This window comes from Anomaloglossus baeobatrachus, chromosome 5 (assembly GCF_048569485.1).
Source record: "Anomaloglossus baeobatrachus isolate aAnoBae1 chromosome 5, aAnoBae1.hap1, whole genome shotgun sequence".
Classification (NCBI taxonomy): Eukaryota; Metazoa; Chordata; class Amphibia; order Anura; family Aromobatidae; genus Anomaloglossus; species Anomaloglossus baeobatrachus.
In genome coordinates, this window is record NC_134357.1 from 262,324,894 (window position 1) to 262,343,228 (window position 18,335).

The 18,335-nt window shown below is 52.0% G+C and overlaps 1 protein-coding gene across 1 annotated transcript in view; it reads left to right on the forward strand.

Moving 5' to 3' along the window:
- Window positions 1-18,335, forward strand: part of RNF20 (ring finger protein 20) — a 140,687-nt gene that overhangs the window by 114,000 nt on the left and 8,352 nt on the right. The window contains exons 14-17 of the mRNA XM_075349378.1: window positions 4,765-4,882; window positions 4,970-5,119; window positions 5,717-5,929; window positions 6,106-6,231. Coding sequence (XP_075205493.1) covers window positions 4,765-4,882; window positions 4,970-5,119; window positions 5,717-5,929; window positions 6,106-6,231 — 607 coding nt within the window. The remainder of the gene's footprint in view (window positions 1-4,764; window positions 4,883-4,969; window positions 5,120-5,716; window positions 5,930-6,105; window positions 6,232-18,335) is intronic.

Consider the following 18,335-nt stretch of genomic DNA (forward strand, 5'->3'; position numbering starts at 1 on the left):
GGCGCGTCTTTTGCTCCAGCATTCGCAGCCGTATGGGCACTCCAAGCTATCTCAGCTTGTCATGCGCAGATTAATGCAGTCACACGTACGTCTGCTCCGCAAGTGGTGTCCTTAACCTCTCAGGCGTCGGCGTTTGCGTCCTACGCCATTAATGCTGTCCTGGACTCTGCGAGCCGTAGCATCCGCCAATTCGGTGGCAGTCCACAGGGCCATGTGGCTACGTGAATGGAAGGCAGACTCTGCTTCCAAAAAGTTCTTAACCGGTTTGCCATTTTCTGGCGACCGCCTGTTTGGTGAGCGATTGGATGAAATCATTAAACAATCCAAGGGAAAGGACTCAAGGCCCCGTCACACACAGAGATAAATCTTTGGCAGATCTGTGGTTGCAGTGAAATCATGGACATATTGTTTCATTTGTACACAGCCACATACTGGCACTGATTGTCCACAATTTCACTGCAACCGCAGATCTGCCGCAGATTTATCTCTGTGTGTGACAGGGCCTTAATCCTTACCCCAGTCCAAACCAAACAGACCTCAACAACGGAAGGTACAATCGAGGTTTCGGTCCTTTCGGTCCGCGGGCAGGTCTCAATTCTCCTCGTCCAAAAGGCCTCAGAAGGATCAGAGGAACTCCGATTCATGGCGGTCTAAGTCACGTCCTAAAAAGACCGCCGGAGGAACCGCTCCCAAAGCGGCCTCCTCATGACTTTCGGCCTCCTCACACCGCATCCTTGGTCGGTGGCAGGCTTTCCCGCTTTTGCGACGCCTGGCTGCCACAGGTAAAAGACCGTTGGGTGGGAGACATTCTGTCTCACGGTTACAGGATAGAGTTCAGCTCTCGTCCTCCGACTCGATTCTTCAGAACATCTCCGCCCCCCGAGCGAGCCGATGCTCTTCTTCAGGCGGTGTGCACTCTGAAGGCAGAAGGAGTGGTGATCCCTGTTCCTTTTCAGCAACAGGGTCACGGTTTTTACTCCAACTTGTTCGTGGTGCCGAAAAAGGACGGATCCTTCCGTCCTGTTCTGGACCTAAAACTGCTCAACAAACACGTAAAAACCAGGCGGTTCCGGATGGAATCGCTTCGCTCTGTCATCGCCTCAATGTCCCAAGGAGATTTCCTTGCATCAATCGACATCAAAGATGCTTATCTCCACGTACCGATTGCACCAGAGCATCAGCGCTTCCTGCGTTTCGCCATAGGGGACGAACACCTTCAGTTCGTGGCACTGCCTTTCAGCCTGGCGACAGCCCCACGGGTCTTCACCAAGGTCATGGCAACAGTAGTAGCAGTTCTGCACTCTCAGGGACACTCGGTGATCCCTTACTTAGACGATCTGCTTGTCAAGGCACCCTCTCAAGTGGCATGCCAACACAGCCTGAACATTGCTCTGGAGAGTCTCCAGAGTTTCGGGTGGATCATCAATTTTCCAAAGTCAAATTTGACACCGGCCCAATCACTGACATATCTTGGCATGGAGTTTCATACTCTCTCAGCTATAGTGAAGCTTCCGCTGGACAAACAGCGTTCACTACAGACAGGGGTGCAATCTCTCCTTCAAGGCCAGTCACACCCCTTGAGGCGCCGCATGCACTTCCTAGGGAAGATGGTAGCAGCAATGGAGGCAGTTCCTTTTGCGCAGTTTCATCTGCGTCCACTTCAATGGGACATTCTCCGCAAATGGGACAGGAAGTCGACGTCCCTCGACAGGAACGTCTCCCTTTCTCGGGCAGCCAAGGCTTCCCTTCAGTGGTGGCTTCTTCCCACTTCTCTGTCGAAGGGTAAATCCTTCCTGCCCCCATCCTGGGCTGTGGTCACGACGGACGCGAGCCTGTCAGGGTGGGGAGCGGTCTTTCTCCACCACAGGGCTCAGGGTACTTGGACTCAGCCAGAGTCCTCCCTTCAGATCAATGTTCTGGAGATACGGGCAGTGTATCTTGCCCTAAAGGCGTTCCAGCCGTGGCTGGAAGGCAAGCAGATCCGAATTCAGTCGGACAACTCCACAGCGGTGGCATACATCAACCACCAAGGCGGAACACGCAGTCGGCAAGCCTCCCTGGAAGTCCGGCGGATTCTGCTATGGGTGGAAGCCACAGCCTCCACCATATCCGCAGTTCACATCCCGGGCGTAGAAAACTGGGAAGCAGACTTTCTCAGTCGCCAGGGCATGGACGCAGGGGAATGGTCCCTTCACCCGGACGTGTTTCAGGAGATCTGTTGCCGCTGGGGGATGCCGGATGTCGACCTAATGGCGTCCCGGCACAACAACAAGGTCCCGACATTCATGGCACGGTCTCAAGATCACAGAGCTCTGGCGGCAGACGCCTTAGTTCAGGATTGGTCGCAGTTTCAACTCCCTTATGTGTTTCCTCCTCTGGCACTGTTGCCCAGAGTGTTACGCAAGATCAGGTCCGACTGCTGCCGCGCCATCCTCGTCGCTCCAGACTGGCCGAGGAGGTCGTGGTACCCGGATCTGTGGCATCTCACGGTGGGCCAACCGTGGGCACTACCAGACCGACCAGACTTGCTGTCTCAAGGGCCGTTTTTCCATCTGAATTCTGCGGCCCTCAACCTGACTGTGTGGCCATTGAGTCCTGGATCCTAGCGTCTTCAGGGTTATCTCATGAGGTCATTGCCACTATGAGACAGGCTAGGAAACCAACGTCCGCCAAGATCTACCACAGGACGTGGAGGATATTCTTATCTTGGTGCTCTGATCAGGGTTTTTCTCCCTGGCCATTTGCCTTGCCCACTTTTCTTTCCTTCCTTCAATCCGGATTGGAAAAGGGTTTGTCGCTCGGCTCCCTTAAGGGACAAGTCTCAGCGCTCTCTGTGTTTTTTCAGAAGCGCCTAGCCAGACTTCCACAGGTACGCACGTTCCTGCAGGGGGTTTGTCACATAGTCCCTCCTTACAAGCGGCCGTTAGAACCCTGGGATCTGAACAGGGTGCTGATGGCTCTTCAGAAACCACCTTTCGAGCCAATGAAGGATATTTCTCTCTCACGCCTTTCGCAGAAAGTGGTCTTCCTAGTAGCAGTCACATCACTTCGGAGAGTGTCTGAGCTAGCAGCGCTGTCATGCAAAGCCCCTTTCCTGGTGTTTCACCAGGACAAGGTGGTTCTGCGTCCGGTTCCGGAATTTCTCCCTAAGGTGGTATCCCCCTTTCATCTCAATCAGGATATCTCCTTACCCTCTTTTTGTCCTCATCCAGTTCACCAATGTGAAAGGGATTTGCATTTGTTGGATCTGGTGAGAGCACTCAGACTCTACATTTCTCGTACGGCGCCCCTGCGCCGCTCGGATGCACTCTTTGTCCTTGTCGCTGGCCAGCGTAAAGGGTCACAGGCTTCCAAATCAACCCTGGCTCGGTGGATCAAGGAACCAATTTTCGAAGCTTACCGATCTTCTGGGCTTCCGGTTCCCTCAGGGCTGAGGGCCCATTCTACCAGAGCCGTGGGTGCGTCCTGGGCTTTGCGGCACCAGGCTACGGCTCAGCAGGTGTGTCAGGCAGCTACCTGGTCGAGCCTGCACACTTTCACGAAACACTATCAGGTGCATACCTATGCTGCGGCAGATGCCAGCCTAGGTAGGCGAGTCCTTCAGGCGGCGGTTGCCGACCTGTAGGAAGGGGCCGTTTTACGGCTCTATTACGAGGTTTTACTTTACCCACCCAGGGACTGCTTTTGGACGTCCCAATTGTCTGGGTCTCCCAATGGAGCGACAAAGAAGAAGGGAATTTTGTTTACTTACCGTAAATTCCTTTTCTTCTAGCTCCAATTGGGAGACCCAGCACCCGCCCCTGTTCCCTTCGGGCTGTTGTTCTTTGTTTACACATGTTGTTCATGTTGAATGGTTTCAGTTCTCCGAAATTCCTTCGGATTGAATTTACTTTAAACCAATTTATAACTTTTCCTCCTTCTTGCTTTTGCACCAAAACTGAGGAGCCCGTGATGCACGGGGGGTGTATAGGCAGAAGGGGAGGGGCTTTACACTTTTAAGTGTAATACTTTGTGTGGCCTCCGGAGGCAGAAGCTATACACCCAATTGTCTGGGTCTCCCAATTGGAGCTAGAAGAAAAGGAATTTACGGTAAGTAAACAAAATTCCCTTCTTTTTTTTTTTTTATTTTTCTTCCCCCAACCTATGTTACTATTCCCCTTTATCTATGGAGTGGTATCACTACATAGTATTACACCATCAGCGCCGAATGGACATTGTCGTAGTGTGCAATGAAAAGCTCCTTAGACCTGGGGAAATGAAAATAGTTGTCCCATAAGAAATAAAGGGTTGTTTTTAGTAAGTCTTCAATATCAGATCAGTGGGCATCCGGTTCCCCCACCCATGTTCTCGCCACATAAGCCAGCATAATAGATACAGTATGTTGCAGATCAGATTAGCTCCATCAGCTTTGTAGTGGCTGCTGTCGTGGACAGGAAATCCACCCCTATATGAATGAATAGTAGTGGATTTGTGGTACCTGGCAGCAGGCATTACACCTGTAAAGCAGCTAACCTTCAGCTGCCGCTTGCACTGAGAATGGCTGATCTATGTGTGGGCCGCTACCAATCTGATGTTGATGACTCGTCCTAAGGTTAGGTCATCAATATTAAAGTGGTGCAACCCTTTAAGAGAGTAATTTTACTTATTGAGGTCTAATTAGTCTTTTGTATCATTCATCTGTGGTTGCAGAAAAGCAAACAGTTAAGCAACGAAAAGCAATTGTCTGACAATGAAGATTTAAACTTTGATTTTCTGTTAAACCAGACGAGTCCAGGAATCTCTACGAGACATGAAACTGCTCTTGGATATGTATCGTTCAGCTCCCAAAGAGCAAAGGGACAAGGTGCAACTGATGGCAGCAGAGAGGAAGAGCAAAGCAGAGGTAAAGTGACCTATTCCATTGCAACATCTTCATCTATGTATTTGGTGGTGATCTCATTTTTGTTACCCGTTTTCGGTTCTCCATAAGCTGGAAGAACTTCGCCAGAGGCACAGAGAATTAGAGGAGCGAGAACGTAGAGACAGCAAAAAAATGGCGGATGAAGATGCTTTGCGGCGAATGAGAGCGGCAGAAGAACAGACGGAGGCTCTGCAGAAGAGGCTGTCAACAGCCAAGCAAGTGAGTACATATCTGGACAGTTGTATTAAAATGACATTGACATGGACATCTGAGTTATTTCTAGTTCACGTTAACTATTTGCAGACCACCTGACACCTTAAAATGTGAAGCCAGTCCACATTTGACTCTGCAGTGACATTTTAGAATGTCATTGCAGAGTCAGCAGCTTCATGGAGATCTTGTAGGTACAGGAGCAAGGAGTCTTATAAAGTGCAGTGATGGTATACTGCCATGTCAGCCTGAACCGTTGTTTATAACCACACCCCTGATGATAAAAACATATGTCCTATCCTAAAAATAATTCTTATAGAAGCGTGGAACATAATTTTAATTATTTTTAGTGATCATCAGTGGTCTTAAAAAAAAAAAAAAAAGTGTAAAGCAGAAACATTTTTCTTTTTTTTTTAAACACTTCCAGGCGATATTGCTCCAAAAACTGACAGTGGAAAAAAATTAGGCCCCATGGTAAAAAATTAAAGCCGGAAAAATTGTTTAAATAATTGTGCAAAAACATTTTTGTAGAACTCTTAAAATTTTATGTACAAAAATCCTCAAAATTATGTTTGTTGAATTCTCCAAAATATTTCTGCCTGTCAGGAGGAGGAGGCTTTGCTGTCCGAAATGGATGTCACAGGCCAGGCATTTGAAGATATGCAGGAGCAGAATATCCGTCTTATGCAGCAGCTGAGAGAGAAAGATGACGCCAACTTCAAGCTGATGTCCGAAAGAATAAAGTCCAATCAGATCCATAAACTACTCAAAGAAGAGAAGGAAGAACTGGCAGATCAACTGCTCACCCTGCGGACACAGGTACCATGTCTGTGGATCATCTCTATTTCTCCATAGCTTCATTGGGGGACACAGGACACCATGGGTGTATGCTGCTGCTCCTAGGAGGCTGATGCTATGCAAAAAATACCCAAAACCAATGGAGAATGGTACCTGACCAATGATTCATATTTACTTACATGTACCTTGGATTTCAGGTGGATGCGCAGCTACAGGTTCTCCGAAAACTAGAGGAGAAGGAGCATCTCCTGCAGGGCAGCATCACCACAGGGGAGAAGGAGCTGGCTTTGCGCACCCAAGCGCTAGATCTCAGTAAGCGGAAGGTAACAACGTTTTCTTCACCTTTTTGTAGGTTGTTTTTTTTTTTTTGGGGGGGGGGGGGGGTTATACCATTTTAGTTTTTCTGCTTATATTTTTGGCCCCCTAATTCAAAGAGCCGTAACCTTTTGAATCCTTTTGACTTAACCAAAGGAGGGTTTCCCCCCCCTCCCCCTTCCCCCCCTGGACAAGTTGTAGATTTAAGATTTACCACTCAGTGCAGCGAACTGGAAAATGGGAAAAATGTCCAAGTGCAGTGAAATAGTGGGTTAAAAAAAAACAAACCCTAAACCAATGCTATCATTGTTTTTGGAGCTTCATTTTTACATAGTTCATCATGGGGTAACCGTGACCTGGCAATATGATTTTTCCAGGATGGTACAATTACAGCGATACCAAACGTGTGCATTATTATTATTATTATTATTATTATTATTATATATTTTTTTTTATTTTAGTGGTAAAAAAAAATGATGACATTAAATAACCTGTAAATTTATTTATTTTCTTAATTTCTCCTTCGATGGAGCTGTGTGAGGGCTTATTTTTTGCACTCTGTGCTGATGTTTATTGATATTATTTTGATATGGTTTTAATTGCAGCAACCAAAAGATGGCAATTCAGATTTCTTTTTTCTTTTCTTTTTTTGGGGTTTCGTTTCAGTATCTTGATCTATTTTTGCACATGATACCAATGTTTGGTTTTTTTGTGTTTTTTTTTTTTTTTGTTTTGTCTTTTTTTTTCACCTGCCCATTTGCTCTCTGGGATGCTCTCATGGCTTGCTATGGGCAGCGGGTTGTCTGCTGACCACCACAGTGCCTGCCATGATGGTGCTTTGTTCAAACCTAGCCTGTGGTTGGCGTTCATTGGAGACCATGATTTCTTTATCGTTCCTATGGGAGACCCAGACATTGGCTGTATAGCTTCTGCCTCCGTAGGACACACAAAGTACTACACTAAAAAGTGTAGCTCCTCCCTCTGAGCATATACACCCCCTGGAGAACCAGATCTAGCCAGTTCATTGCTTTGTGTTCAGGAGGCATACATCCACACATGCATTCTCATCTGATTTTTCATTTTTGGAAAGATTTTGAAGAAAAGCGGGTCCAAGTCTGGACCCCCGGCATGTCCCTTCTCACCCCACTGTGTCGGCGGTGTTGTTAAGGTTGATTCCAAGGCTGGAGCCTTACATGCCGCGCTCCTTCACCATCCCTCGGGCTCTGGCTTGAAGTGGGAGCCAGCACGGTTCTCCATGCTTTGCAGGAGACCGGTCTCCATCCGCAGCCCTTCAGGATTCTGCTGGACGGAGCACTCATCCCCAGGGACATGGCCCTGCGTCTCAGCAAGCTAAGTACCTGAGACGTTTATGTTCTGGGGGTCCCTGTACTTTATTATGTGGGGAGAGTGTGCTGAGTGTTTTTTGTAACATTTCCGGCGGGTTCTCTGGCTGTCGCCTGAGAACCGCGCCGATGGTGCCTGCGCGCCGGCCGCACCGCTCAAATTTAGGCCCCGGCTTTGCCGGAGGCCTACTTTCGGTTTCACTGCCCTCGCATGTCATTCATGCAGAGGGACAGTGTGGCTCCGCCCAGCGGCCGTTCTGCACAGGGGAGAGACACTCCTCACTGAGTACATGTCTCCTCCCCTGTAAGTCTCTTTGGCCCTCCAGATCCTGCTCTCAGGGTTGGCCCCGCCCCCTCTCCTCGCTCCGGCGCCATTTTATCAGCGTTTTCTCTGCAATCAGCACTGGCTGCAGCATCCCTGCTGAGGTGCTTGGGGGTCCGGGCTTTGGGATCTGGAGGGCACACAACACCGCTCCAGCGGTCTGGTAAGCCACAACCTCTGGTTGTGGACCTCTGTATATACTCTCTGGGGGTCACTCTGGCAAGAGCCCCCACTTCAGCAGCATGTCTCACACGAGGAGCAAGGCTCCAAAGCTATATTCAGTATGCACTGCATGTAAGCTCGTGCTGCTGAACCGAGCACATATCCACATTGTGATGCCTGCTCTACCCTGACAATGCCTCAGCCTGGAATCGCCCCCCCAGTGGTCTCTCCGGCTGCTCCGGCTCCTGTGGCTGAACCCCTGGCTTGGGTAGAATCCTTCTCTAGGTCAATCTCCCAGTCTTGCCGACTCCATGGGACAGCTGTCCCGGACTTTGCTGAACATGCATCAGCCCCCTTCACAGGGTGCCTCTGCTGCTAGGGCTCTCTCAGCGGAGCTCACAGAGGATTCATCATCTGGTCCCAGACCCCGTCCTCCTAAAAGGAGACGCAGGGCTCCCTCTCCTTCCTCGTCCCGTGGCTCTGTTTCAGAAGCTGTCTTGCCGGACGAGGAGGATGCCTTTACTGGGGGCTCGGAAGCTACCTCCATGTGCCCCATTGATCTGTCCGAAAGTGACTCAGATGTTAGTGATTTGATTGCGTCCATTAATTCTGTACTGGACCTCAATCCGCCAGTATCAGAGGAGCAACCCTCTCTGGCAGAAAAGCACCAGTTTACCTTGCCTAAGAGAACAAGGAGTGTGTTCTTTAACCACTCCAGTTTTCAGGCCACTGTGACCAAGCCTAGGGCCTGTCCTGACAAATGCTTCCCAAAGCGTGGTTCTGATGACAGTTTTCCCTTTCTTCGGCGCTCCATTGGGAGACCCAGACGATTGGGTGTATAGCTACTGCCTCCGGAGGCCACACAAAGCATTACACTAAAAAGTGTAAGGCCCCTCCCCTTCTGGCTATACACCCCCAGTGGGATCACTGGCTCACCAGTTTTCTGCTTTGTGCGAAGGAGGTCAGACATCCACGCATAGCTCCACTGTTTAGTCAGCAGCAGCTGCTGACTATGTCGGATGGAAGAAAAGTGGGCCCATATGGGGTCCCCAGCATGCTCCCTTCTCACCCCACTTGCGGTTTGTAAGGTTGAGGTACCCATTGCGGGTACGGAGGCTGGAGCCCACATGCTGTTTTCCTTCCCCATCCCCCCTCAGGGCTCTGGGTGAAGTGGGATCTTACAGGTCTCCAGGCACTGAGACCGGGCTCCATCCACAGACCCAGAGAACCTGCTGGATATGGAGCCGAGTATCGTCAGGGACAGGCCCTGCTACATTAAGGTACTCTGTGTCCCCGGGCAAGCGCGCACACACACACCAGCATTGCTGGGAGTGTTAGTGCGCCGGGGGCAACAGCGCAGAGCGCTCGTGCTATTAGTCACTACAGCTTTGCTGAGTGACTTTATGTATTGGGAACTGCCGCGCCGGCCGTTGCTGGGTGTTTTTTACATTGTGGCGCGGCTGGGACTTGTGGTGCGCCGGGGACTTCCGCGCTGGCCGTGCACATGGACGGCCGCGCTTATTACTCGAGTCCCCGGCTTTGCGGCCTAGTTTTCGTTTCGTTCCCGCCTCCAGCCCTGCCAGTCAGGGGAGAGGCGGGACGCTGTACAGACAGTCAGCGCCGAGGGCTGGAGTCTGCTTTGCATTCTCCAGCCCCCTTCACTGGACACAGTGGGACGCCAGTTTCCCGCTCTTGTCTGGGGCACGCCTACGGCCCGCCCCTCGTCACACGAGCTGGAGAAGGACGCCGGCAGCCATTCCTGCACGCAGTCCGAGCTGGGGAACGGAGACATGCTCTGGGCAACCAACACAGGGCTCTGGCGACCACACACCCGCGTTATAGGCGGGCGGTAAGCAGCACCTGAAGTGCTGACCCCACTAAATACCGAAGTGTCCATTTGTATTTTTTGCTTGTATGCTATACAAAAAAGCATGGGTGCCACTGCACTGTAGGTCGCTATCTTTGGCTATATGCCCTTCTAGATGGCGAGATAACAGCAGCAAAAACGCAAGGGTGCTAAGGCACAGGTTTTCTAGGCTGCTTGTATTGCATGGCTGAAGTGTTCATTTGTACTTATGCTTGTATGCTATACATTGCACTGTACGGTCGCTACTCTTGGCTATATTCTCCTAGAGGGCTGGACAACAGCAGCAAAAAAGCATGGGTGCCAAGGCACAGGCTTTATAGACTGCTTGTACTACATGTGCTGAAGTGTTCATTTGTATATATGCTTGTATGCTATACATTGCACTGTACGGTCGCTACTCTGGGCTATATTCTCCTAGATGGCTGGACAACAGCAGCAAAAAAGCATGGGTGCCAAGGCACAGGCTTTCTATGCTGCTTGTATTGCATGTGCTGAAAGTGTTTATGCTTGTATGCTGTACATTGCATAGATGACTAGAATACAGCAGCAAAAAAGCAACACAGGCTTTCTATGCTGCTTTTCCTGCATGTGATACTGTTCCACCGGCAGGTTCCACTGACCCCCATTGTGTGCAATGCTCCCCTGTAGCACTTGGTCAGCCGGGGTCTCTACTAGAGGTGGCCAAAGGAACCACCTGTGAACCCTGTCCAGGGACAGGGACGGAGATTGTCATGGGATGGAGACTTTGCAGTCCAGACAGGCCATGGGCAATCTTGATTAATGCTCCCTGGCCACCCTCATTTGGAACGTACTCAGTGCTCCGGGGGGGTCCCAGGCATTCCAGGGTGAAGGCTCTGACACGGACGGCAGTCCCAGACAGCCTAAGCTAGCTCGCTGGGTGCGACACTCGGCTTCATCACTGGTCAAGTTCCCAGCAGGACGACTCTCTGTATGATGAGGCAGACGTAGCTGATCAGGGCTTTGGTCCTGACACCGCTCTCAATCCGGATACACCGGATGGTGACGCCATAGTGAATGATCTTATAGCGTCCATCAATGGAATGTTGCATATTTCTCCTTCAGCTCCCCCAGTGGAGGAGTCAGCTTCACAGCAGGAGAAATCCTTTTTCAGTACTCATGCGTAGATTGAGTACTTTTTCTGACCACGCTGACTTCAGAGACGCAGTTCAGAAACACCACGCTTACCAGATAAACGTTTTCTCCAAACGTTTTAAGCATGCACGTTATCCCTTTACCCTGATGTGGTACAGCCTGGACCCAGGGTCCAAAGGTGGATCCCCCAATCTCCAGGCTTGCGGCTAGATCCATAGTTGCAGTGGAGATGGGAATTCACTTAAAGATGCCATTGACAGACAGATAGACCTCTGGTTGAAATCTGTCTGTGAAGCTATCAGCGTGTCGGTTGCTCCGGCATTCGCAGCCGTATGGGCACCCTAACCTATTTCAGCTGGTCTTGCGCAGCTGGTCTTGAGCACATGTACATCTGTGCCGCAGGTGGTGTCCTTAACCTCGCAATGTCTGCATTGCGACTTACCCTAGTAATGCTGTCCTGGGGGGACAGTCGAGGTTGGTCCTTCCCAGGCTCGGGCAAGTCCCAATTGTCCTCGTCTAAAAGGGCTCAAAAGGCTCAGAGAGGCTCAGATTCCGGCCGGGCTCATTCACGCCCAAGGAAGGCAGCAGGAGGAACCGCTACCAAGGCGATCTCCTCATGTATTTCAGCTCTCTCTCCCCGCATCCGCGGTTGGTGGCAGAATCTCCCGCTTCTGGGTACATTTAGCTGCCACAGGTCACAGACCGGTGGGTGAGAGACATTTTGTCTCACGTGTACAGGATAGAGCTCTGTTCTCGTCCTCCGGCTCGATTCTTCAGAACTTCCCCCCCCCCCTTCCTCCCACCGAGCCGATGCTCTTCTGCAGGCAGAAGGAGTGGTAATCCCTGTTCCTCTTCAGGAACAAGACACGGTTTTTTCCTCCAATCTTATTGGGGTGCCAAAAAAGGGTGGCTTTTTCCGTTCCGTTCTGGACCTAAAACTGCTCACCAAGCACGTGAAGGCCAGGCGGTTCCGGATGTAACCCTCCGCTCCGTCATTGCCTCAATGTCTCAAGGAGATTTCCTAGCATCAATAGACATCAGGATGCTTATCTCCACGTGCCGATTGCTCCAGAGCACCAGCGTTTGCTACGTTTCGTTATTGAAGACGAGCATCTTCAGTGCGTACCACTGCCCTTCGGTCTGGCGACAGCCCTACGGGTTTTCACCAAGTTCAGGGCAGCAGTGGGAGCAGTCCTGCACTCTCAGGGTCACTCTGTGATCCTTACTGGACGATCCACTTGTCAAGGCACCCTCTCAAGAGGCATGCCAACACAGCCTGAACGTGGCGCTGGAGACTCTCCAGAGTTTCGGGTGGATCATCAACTTTTCAAGGTTACATCGGGCAACGACCCAATTGCTGACATATCTGGGCATGGAGTTTCACACTCCCTCAGCTTCCGCTGGATAAGCAGCGTTCACTACAGACGGGGGTGCAGTCTCTCCTTCAAGGCCAGTCACACCCCTTAAGACGCCTCATGCAGAGGCAGTCACTTTCGCGCAGTTTCATCTGCGTCCACTTCAATGGGACAGGTTTTGCCAATGGGTTGGGGAGTCGACGTCCCTAGAAAGGAACGCTTCCCTTCTCAGACGGTCAAGGACTCTCTCCAGAGGAGTCCATCCTTCAGATCAATGTTCTGGAAATCTGGGCAGTGCATCTTGCCCTGCAAGCCTTCCAGCAGTGGCTGGAAGGAAAACAGATCCGAATTCAGTCGGACAATTCCACAGCGGTGGCAGACATCGCCCACCAAGGCGGAACACGCATCGCCAAGCCTACCAGGCAATCCGGCGGATTCTGATGTGGGTGGGGGACAGAGCATCCACCATATCCGCAGTTCACATCCCGGGCGTAGAAAATTGGGAAGCAGACTTCCTCAGTCGCCTGGGCATGGACGCAGGGGAATGGCCTCTGCACCCAGTATGGTGTCAGGAAATCGGTAGCCGCTGGAGGATGCCGGACGTCGACCTAATGGCGTCTCGGCACAACAACAAGGTCCCGATTTTCATGGCGCGGTCTCACGAGCAAAGAGCTCTGGCGGCAGGCGCCCTAGTTCAGGATTGGTCGCAGTTCCAGCTACCCTATGTGTTTCCTACTCTGGCACTGTTGCCCAGAGTGCTACGCAAGCTCAGCTCCGCTTGCCGCCGCGCCATCCTCGTCGTCCCAGACTGACCGAGGAGGTCGTGGTCCCGGATCTGTGGCATCTCACGGTCGGCCAACCGTGGGCACTCTCAGACCGGCCAGACTACTGTCCCAAGGGCCGTTCTTTCCACTGAATTCTACGGCCCTGATCCGGACTGTGTGGCCATCGAGTCCGAGATCCTAGCGTCTTCAGGATTATCTCAAGACGTCATTGCCACCATGAGACGGGCTAGGAAGCCGACGTCTGCCAAAATCTACCACAAGACGTGGAAGTTATTCTTATCTTGGTGCTCTGCTTAGGGAGTGTCTCCCTGGCCATTTGCATTGTCTCCTTTTTCCCCCCTTCCTGCATCTGGATTGGGAAAAGGTTTGTCGCTCGGCTCCCTTAAAGGACAAGTCGCAGCGCTGTCGGTATTCTTTCAGAAGCGCCTAGTACGACTTCCTCAGGTACGCACGTTCCTGCAGGAGGGTTATCACATTGTCCCTCCGTACAAGAGGCCGTCAGACCCATGGGATCTGCACAGGGTATTAATTGCTCTCTAGGAGCCGCCCTTCGAGCCTCTGAGGGTTGTTTTCACTTTCTCGACTTTCACAGAAAGTGGCCTTTCTGGTAGCGGTCACGTCTTTTCGGAGAGTGTCCGAACTAGCAGCGCGGTCATCCAAAGCTCCCTTCCTGGTGTTCACCAAGATAAGGTAGTGCTGCGTCCGATCCCAGAGTTTCTCCCTAAGGTGGTATCCCCTTTTTATCACAATCAGGATATCTCCTTACCTTCCTTTTATCCATTTCATCGATATGTAATGGCTTTGCATTGTTGGATCTGGTGTAGAGCACCCAGAATCTACATTCCCGCACGGCGCTCCTGCGCCGCTCGGATGCACTCTTTGTCCTCGTCACTGGTCAGCGCAAGGGATCGCAGGCTGCAACATCCACCCTGGCTCAATGGATCAAGGAACCAATCCTTGAAGCCTACCGTTCTGCTGGGCTTCCGGTTCCATCAGGGCTGAAGGCCCATTCTACCAGAGCCGTGGGTGCGTCCTGGGCATTACGGCACCAGGCTACGGCTCAACAGGTGTGCCAGGCAGCTACCTGGTCGAGTCTGCACACTTTCACAAACATTATCAGGTGCATACCTATGCTTCGGCGGACGCCAGCCTAGGTAGAAGAGTCCTGCAGGCGGCAGTTGCCTCCCCGTGGGGGAAGGCTGTCTTGCAGCTCGAACATGAGGTATTTCTTTACCCACCCAGGGACAGCTTTTGGACGTCCCAATCGTCTGGGTCTCCCAATGGAGCGCCGAAGAAGAAGGGAATTTTGTTACTTACCGTAAATTCCTTTTCTTCTAGCTCCTATTGGGAGACCCAGCACCCGCCCTGTTGTCCTTCGGGATTTTTGGTTGTTTTCGGGTACACATGTTGTTCATGTTGAATGGTTTTCAGTTCTCCGATGTTACTTCGGAGTGAATTTGTTTAAACCAGTTATTGGCTTTCCTCCTTCTTGCTTTTGCACTAAAACTGGTGAGCCAGTGATCCCACTGGGGGTGTATAGCCAGAAGGGGAGGGGCCTTACACTTTTTAGTGTAATGCTTTGTGTGGCCTCCGGAGGCAGTAGCTATACACCCAATCGTCTGGGTCTCCCAATAGGAGCTAGAAGAAAAGGAATTTACGGTAAGTAACAAAATTCCCTTCTTCCACCTGAGGTGGTCAAGGAGTGGGCTCATTCACCAAAGGTAGACCCTCCGGTGTCTAGACTCTCAGCCCGGACCGTTGTATCAGTGGCTGATGGCACCTCTCTTAAGGATTCCACTTACCGCCAGGTTGACCTTCTGGCCAAATCTGTATATGAGGCGGCAGGGGCCTCGTTCTCCCCATCTTTTGCAGCAGTGTGGGCTCTCAAAGCCATCTCTGCTTCTCTAGAGGAGATGCATTCCCTCACCAGGGAATCTATGCCCGAAATGGTTGCCTTAACTTCCCAAGCTTCAGCTTTTTCATCCTATGCCATGTCTGCCATGCTGGAGGCTTCTCACCGCACTGCGGTGGCTTCAGCTAATTCCCTCGCTATCCGCAGGATCTTGTGGCTTCGAGAGTGGAAGGCAGATGCTTCTTCAAAGAAGTATCTTGCTGGGCTCCCTTTTGCTGGGTCCAGGCTATTCGGTGAACAACTGGATGAAATTATTAAGGAAGCTACTGGCGGGAAGAGTACTTCCATGCCACAAACTAAAACCAGGAAACCTGTCCAGGGTAGGAATCAGTCGAGGTTTCGTTCCTTTCGTTCCTCCAACTGGTCATCCTCTAAGCCCTCGGCCTCGTCCACTAACTCAGCCAAGGACCAAAAATCCAACTGGCGCACAAAGGCACGTCCACAGAAGACCGCAGGAGCTGCTGCAACTAAGGCAGCCTCCTCTTGACTATCTGGCCGCGCCAGCAACGTCCTTAGTCGGTGGCAGGCTCTCCCACTTTGGCGACGTGTGGTTTCAACACGTCTCCGATCAGTGGGTGCGGGATATCATCTCCCACGGCTACAGGATAGAATTCTCTTCCATCCTTGCAGGCCAACGGAGTAATAGTACCGGTTCCCGCCCGGGAACGGTTCAGAGGTTTCTACTCAAATCTCTTCCTAGTCCCCAAAAAGGACGGTTCCTTCCGGCCCATCCTGGATCTCAAGCTTCTCAACAAGCATGTTCAGGTGCGGCATTTTCGCATGGAGTCTCTGCGATCAGTCATTGCCTCAATGACCCAAGGAGATTTCCTGGCATCCATCGACATCAGAGATGCCTATCTGCATGTGCCAATTGCAGTTTCACACCAGCGTTGGCTACGTTTTGCAATCGGAGAGGAACATTTCCAATTCGTGGCTCTCCCCTTCGGGTTATCCACGGCCCCTCGAGTATTCACCAAGGTCATGGCAGCAGTGGTTGCGGTTCTGCACCTCCAGGGGTTGGCAGTGATTCCTTACCTGGACGACCTTCTAGTCAAGGCTTCATCCAGCGCAGACTGTCAGCGGAGTGTCTCGCTCACTCTCGCCACTCTAGCCCAATTCGGGTGGCTTGTCAATCTGCCCAAATCCACTCTGACTCCGACCCAGAGGCTCACGTACCTAGGGATGCAGTTCGAGACTCTGCCGGCACTTGTGAAGCTGCCCTTAGTCAAACAGCAGTCCCTCCATCTGGCGGTGCGCTCTCTGCTGAGGCCCCGCCGTCATTCCATAAGGCACCTAATGCAGGTGCTGGGTCAGATGGTGGTGTCAATGGAGGCTGTTCCCTTTGCCCAGTTCCATCTGCGTCCTCTGCAGCTGGACATTCTCCGCTGTTGGGACAAGCGGACTTCCTCCTTGCACAGGCTAGTGGCTCTGTCGCCACAGACCAGGAGCTCTCTTCAGTGGTGGCTTCGGCCCCTCTCTCTGTCTCAGGGGCGCTCCTTCCTGGCCCCGTCCTGGGTGATCCTCACCACGGATGCCAGTCTATCCGGCTGGGGAGCGGTATGTCTCCACCACCGAGCGCAGGGCACTTGAACTCCATCCGAGTTAGCCCTCTCGATCAATGTGCTGGAAACCAGAGCTGTGCTTCTAGCTCTCCTAGCCTTTCACCACCTGTTGGCGGGCAAGCACATCCGAGTCCAGTCAGACAACGCGACAGCGGTTGCCTACATCAATCACCAAGGCGGGACACGCAGCCGCCTGGCAATGTTGGAGGTTCAACGCATCCTTCAATGGACGGAGGACTCAAAGTCCACCATATCCGCAGTCCACATCCCAGGCGTGGAAAACTGGGAAGCAGATTATCTCAGTCGTCAAACCGTGGACAGTGGCGAGTGGTCCCTGCATCCGGCAGTGTTTCAGTCAATCTGCCGCAAGTGGGGCACTCCGGAAGTGGACCTAATGGCATCCCGTCACAACAAGGTTCCGGTTTACGTGGCTCGCTCCCACGATCCTCAGGCCTTTGCAGCGGACGCTCTGGTTCAAGATTGGTCCCAGTTTCGTCTGTCCTACGTGTTTCCCCCTCTAGCTCTCTTGCCCAGAGTTCTGCGCAAGATCAGAATGGAGGGCCGTGGGGTCATCCTCATTGCTCCGGACTGGCCCAGGCGAGCTTGGTACCCAGACCTGCTCCATCTGTCCGTAGAGGTGCCGTGGCATCTTCCGGACCGTCCAGACCTTCTCTCACAAGGTCCGTTTTTCCGCCAGAATTCTGCGGCTCTCAGATTGACGGCGTGGCTCTTGAGTCCTGGATCTTGACGGCTTCTGGTATTCCCCCTGAAGTCATCTCCACTATGACTCGGGCTCGGAAGTCTTCCTCGGCCAAAATCTATCACAGGACTTGGAGAATTGTCCTGTCCTGGTGTCGCTCTTCCGGCCATGCTCCTTGGCCTTTTTCCTTGCCGACCCTTCTGTCCTTTTTACAGTCCGGTCTGGAGCTAGGACTATCCCTCAATTCCCTCAAGGGACAAGTCTCTGCTCTGTCAGTGCTGTTCCAGCGGCGTATCGCCCGGCTGGCTCAGGTCCGCACCTTCATGCAGGGCGCGTCTCACATCATTCCGCCTTACCGGCGGCCCTTGGATCCCTGGGACCTCAATTTGGTCCTCACGGCCTTGCAGAAACCCCCCTTTGAGACTCTTAGGGAGGTTTCTTTGTTTCGTCTTTCACAGAAAGTGGTCTTTCTAGTGGCCATAACTTCCCTCAGGAGAGTCTCTGATTTGGCTGCGCTCTCTTCGGAGTCACCTTTTTTTGTTTTTTTCATCAAGACAAGGTGGTTCTCCGTCCGACTCCGGACTTTCTCCCTAAGGTGGTTTCTCCTTTTTACCTTAACCAGGACATTTCCCTGCCTTCCTTTTGTCCGGCTCCTGTTCATCGCTTTGAAAAAGCGTTGCATACTCTGGATCTGGTGCGGGCGCTCCGGATCTATGTGTCTCGCACCGCTGTTCTTAGGCGGTGCACCTCTCTTTTTGTGCTAACCACAGGTCGGCGTAAGGGCCTCTCGGCTTCTAAGCCGACCTTAGCTCGTTGGATTAGGTCGGCCATTTCCGATGCCTACCAGTGTACTCAGGTGCCTCCCCCGCCGGGGATCAAGGCACACTCGACCAGAGCTGTCGGTGCCTCTTGGGCTTTCAGGCACCAGGCTACGGCTCAGCAAGTCTGTCAGGCTGCCACTTGGGCTAGCCTGCATACCTTTTCAAAGCAC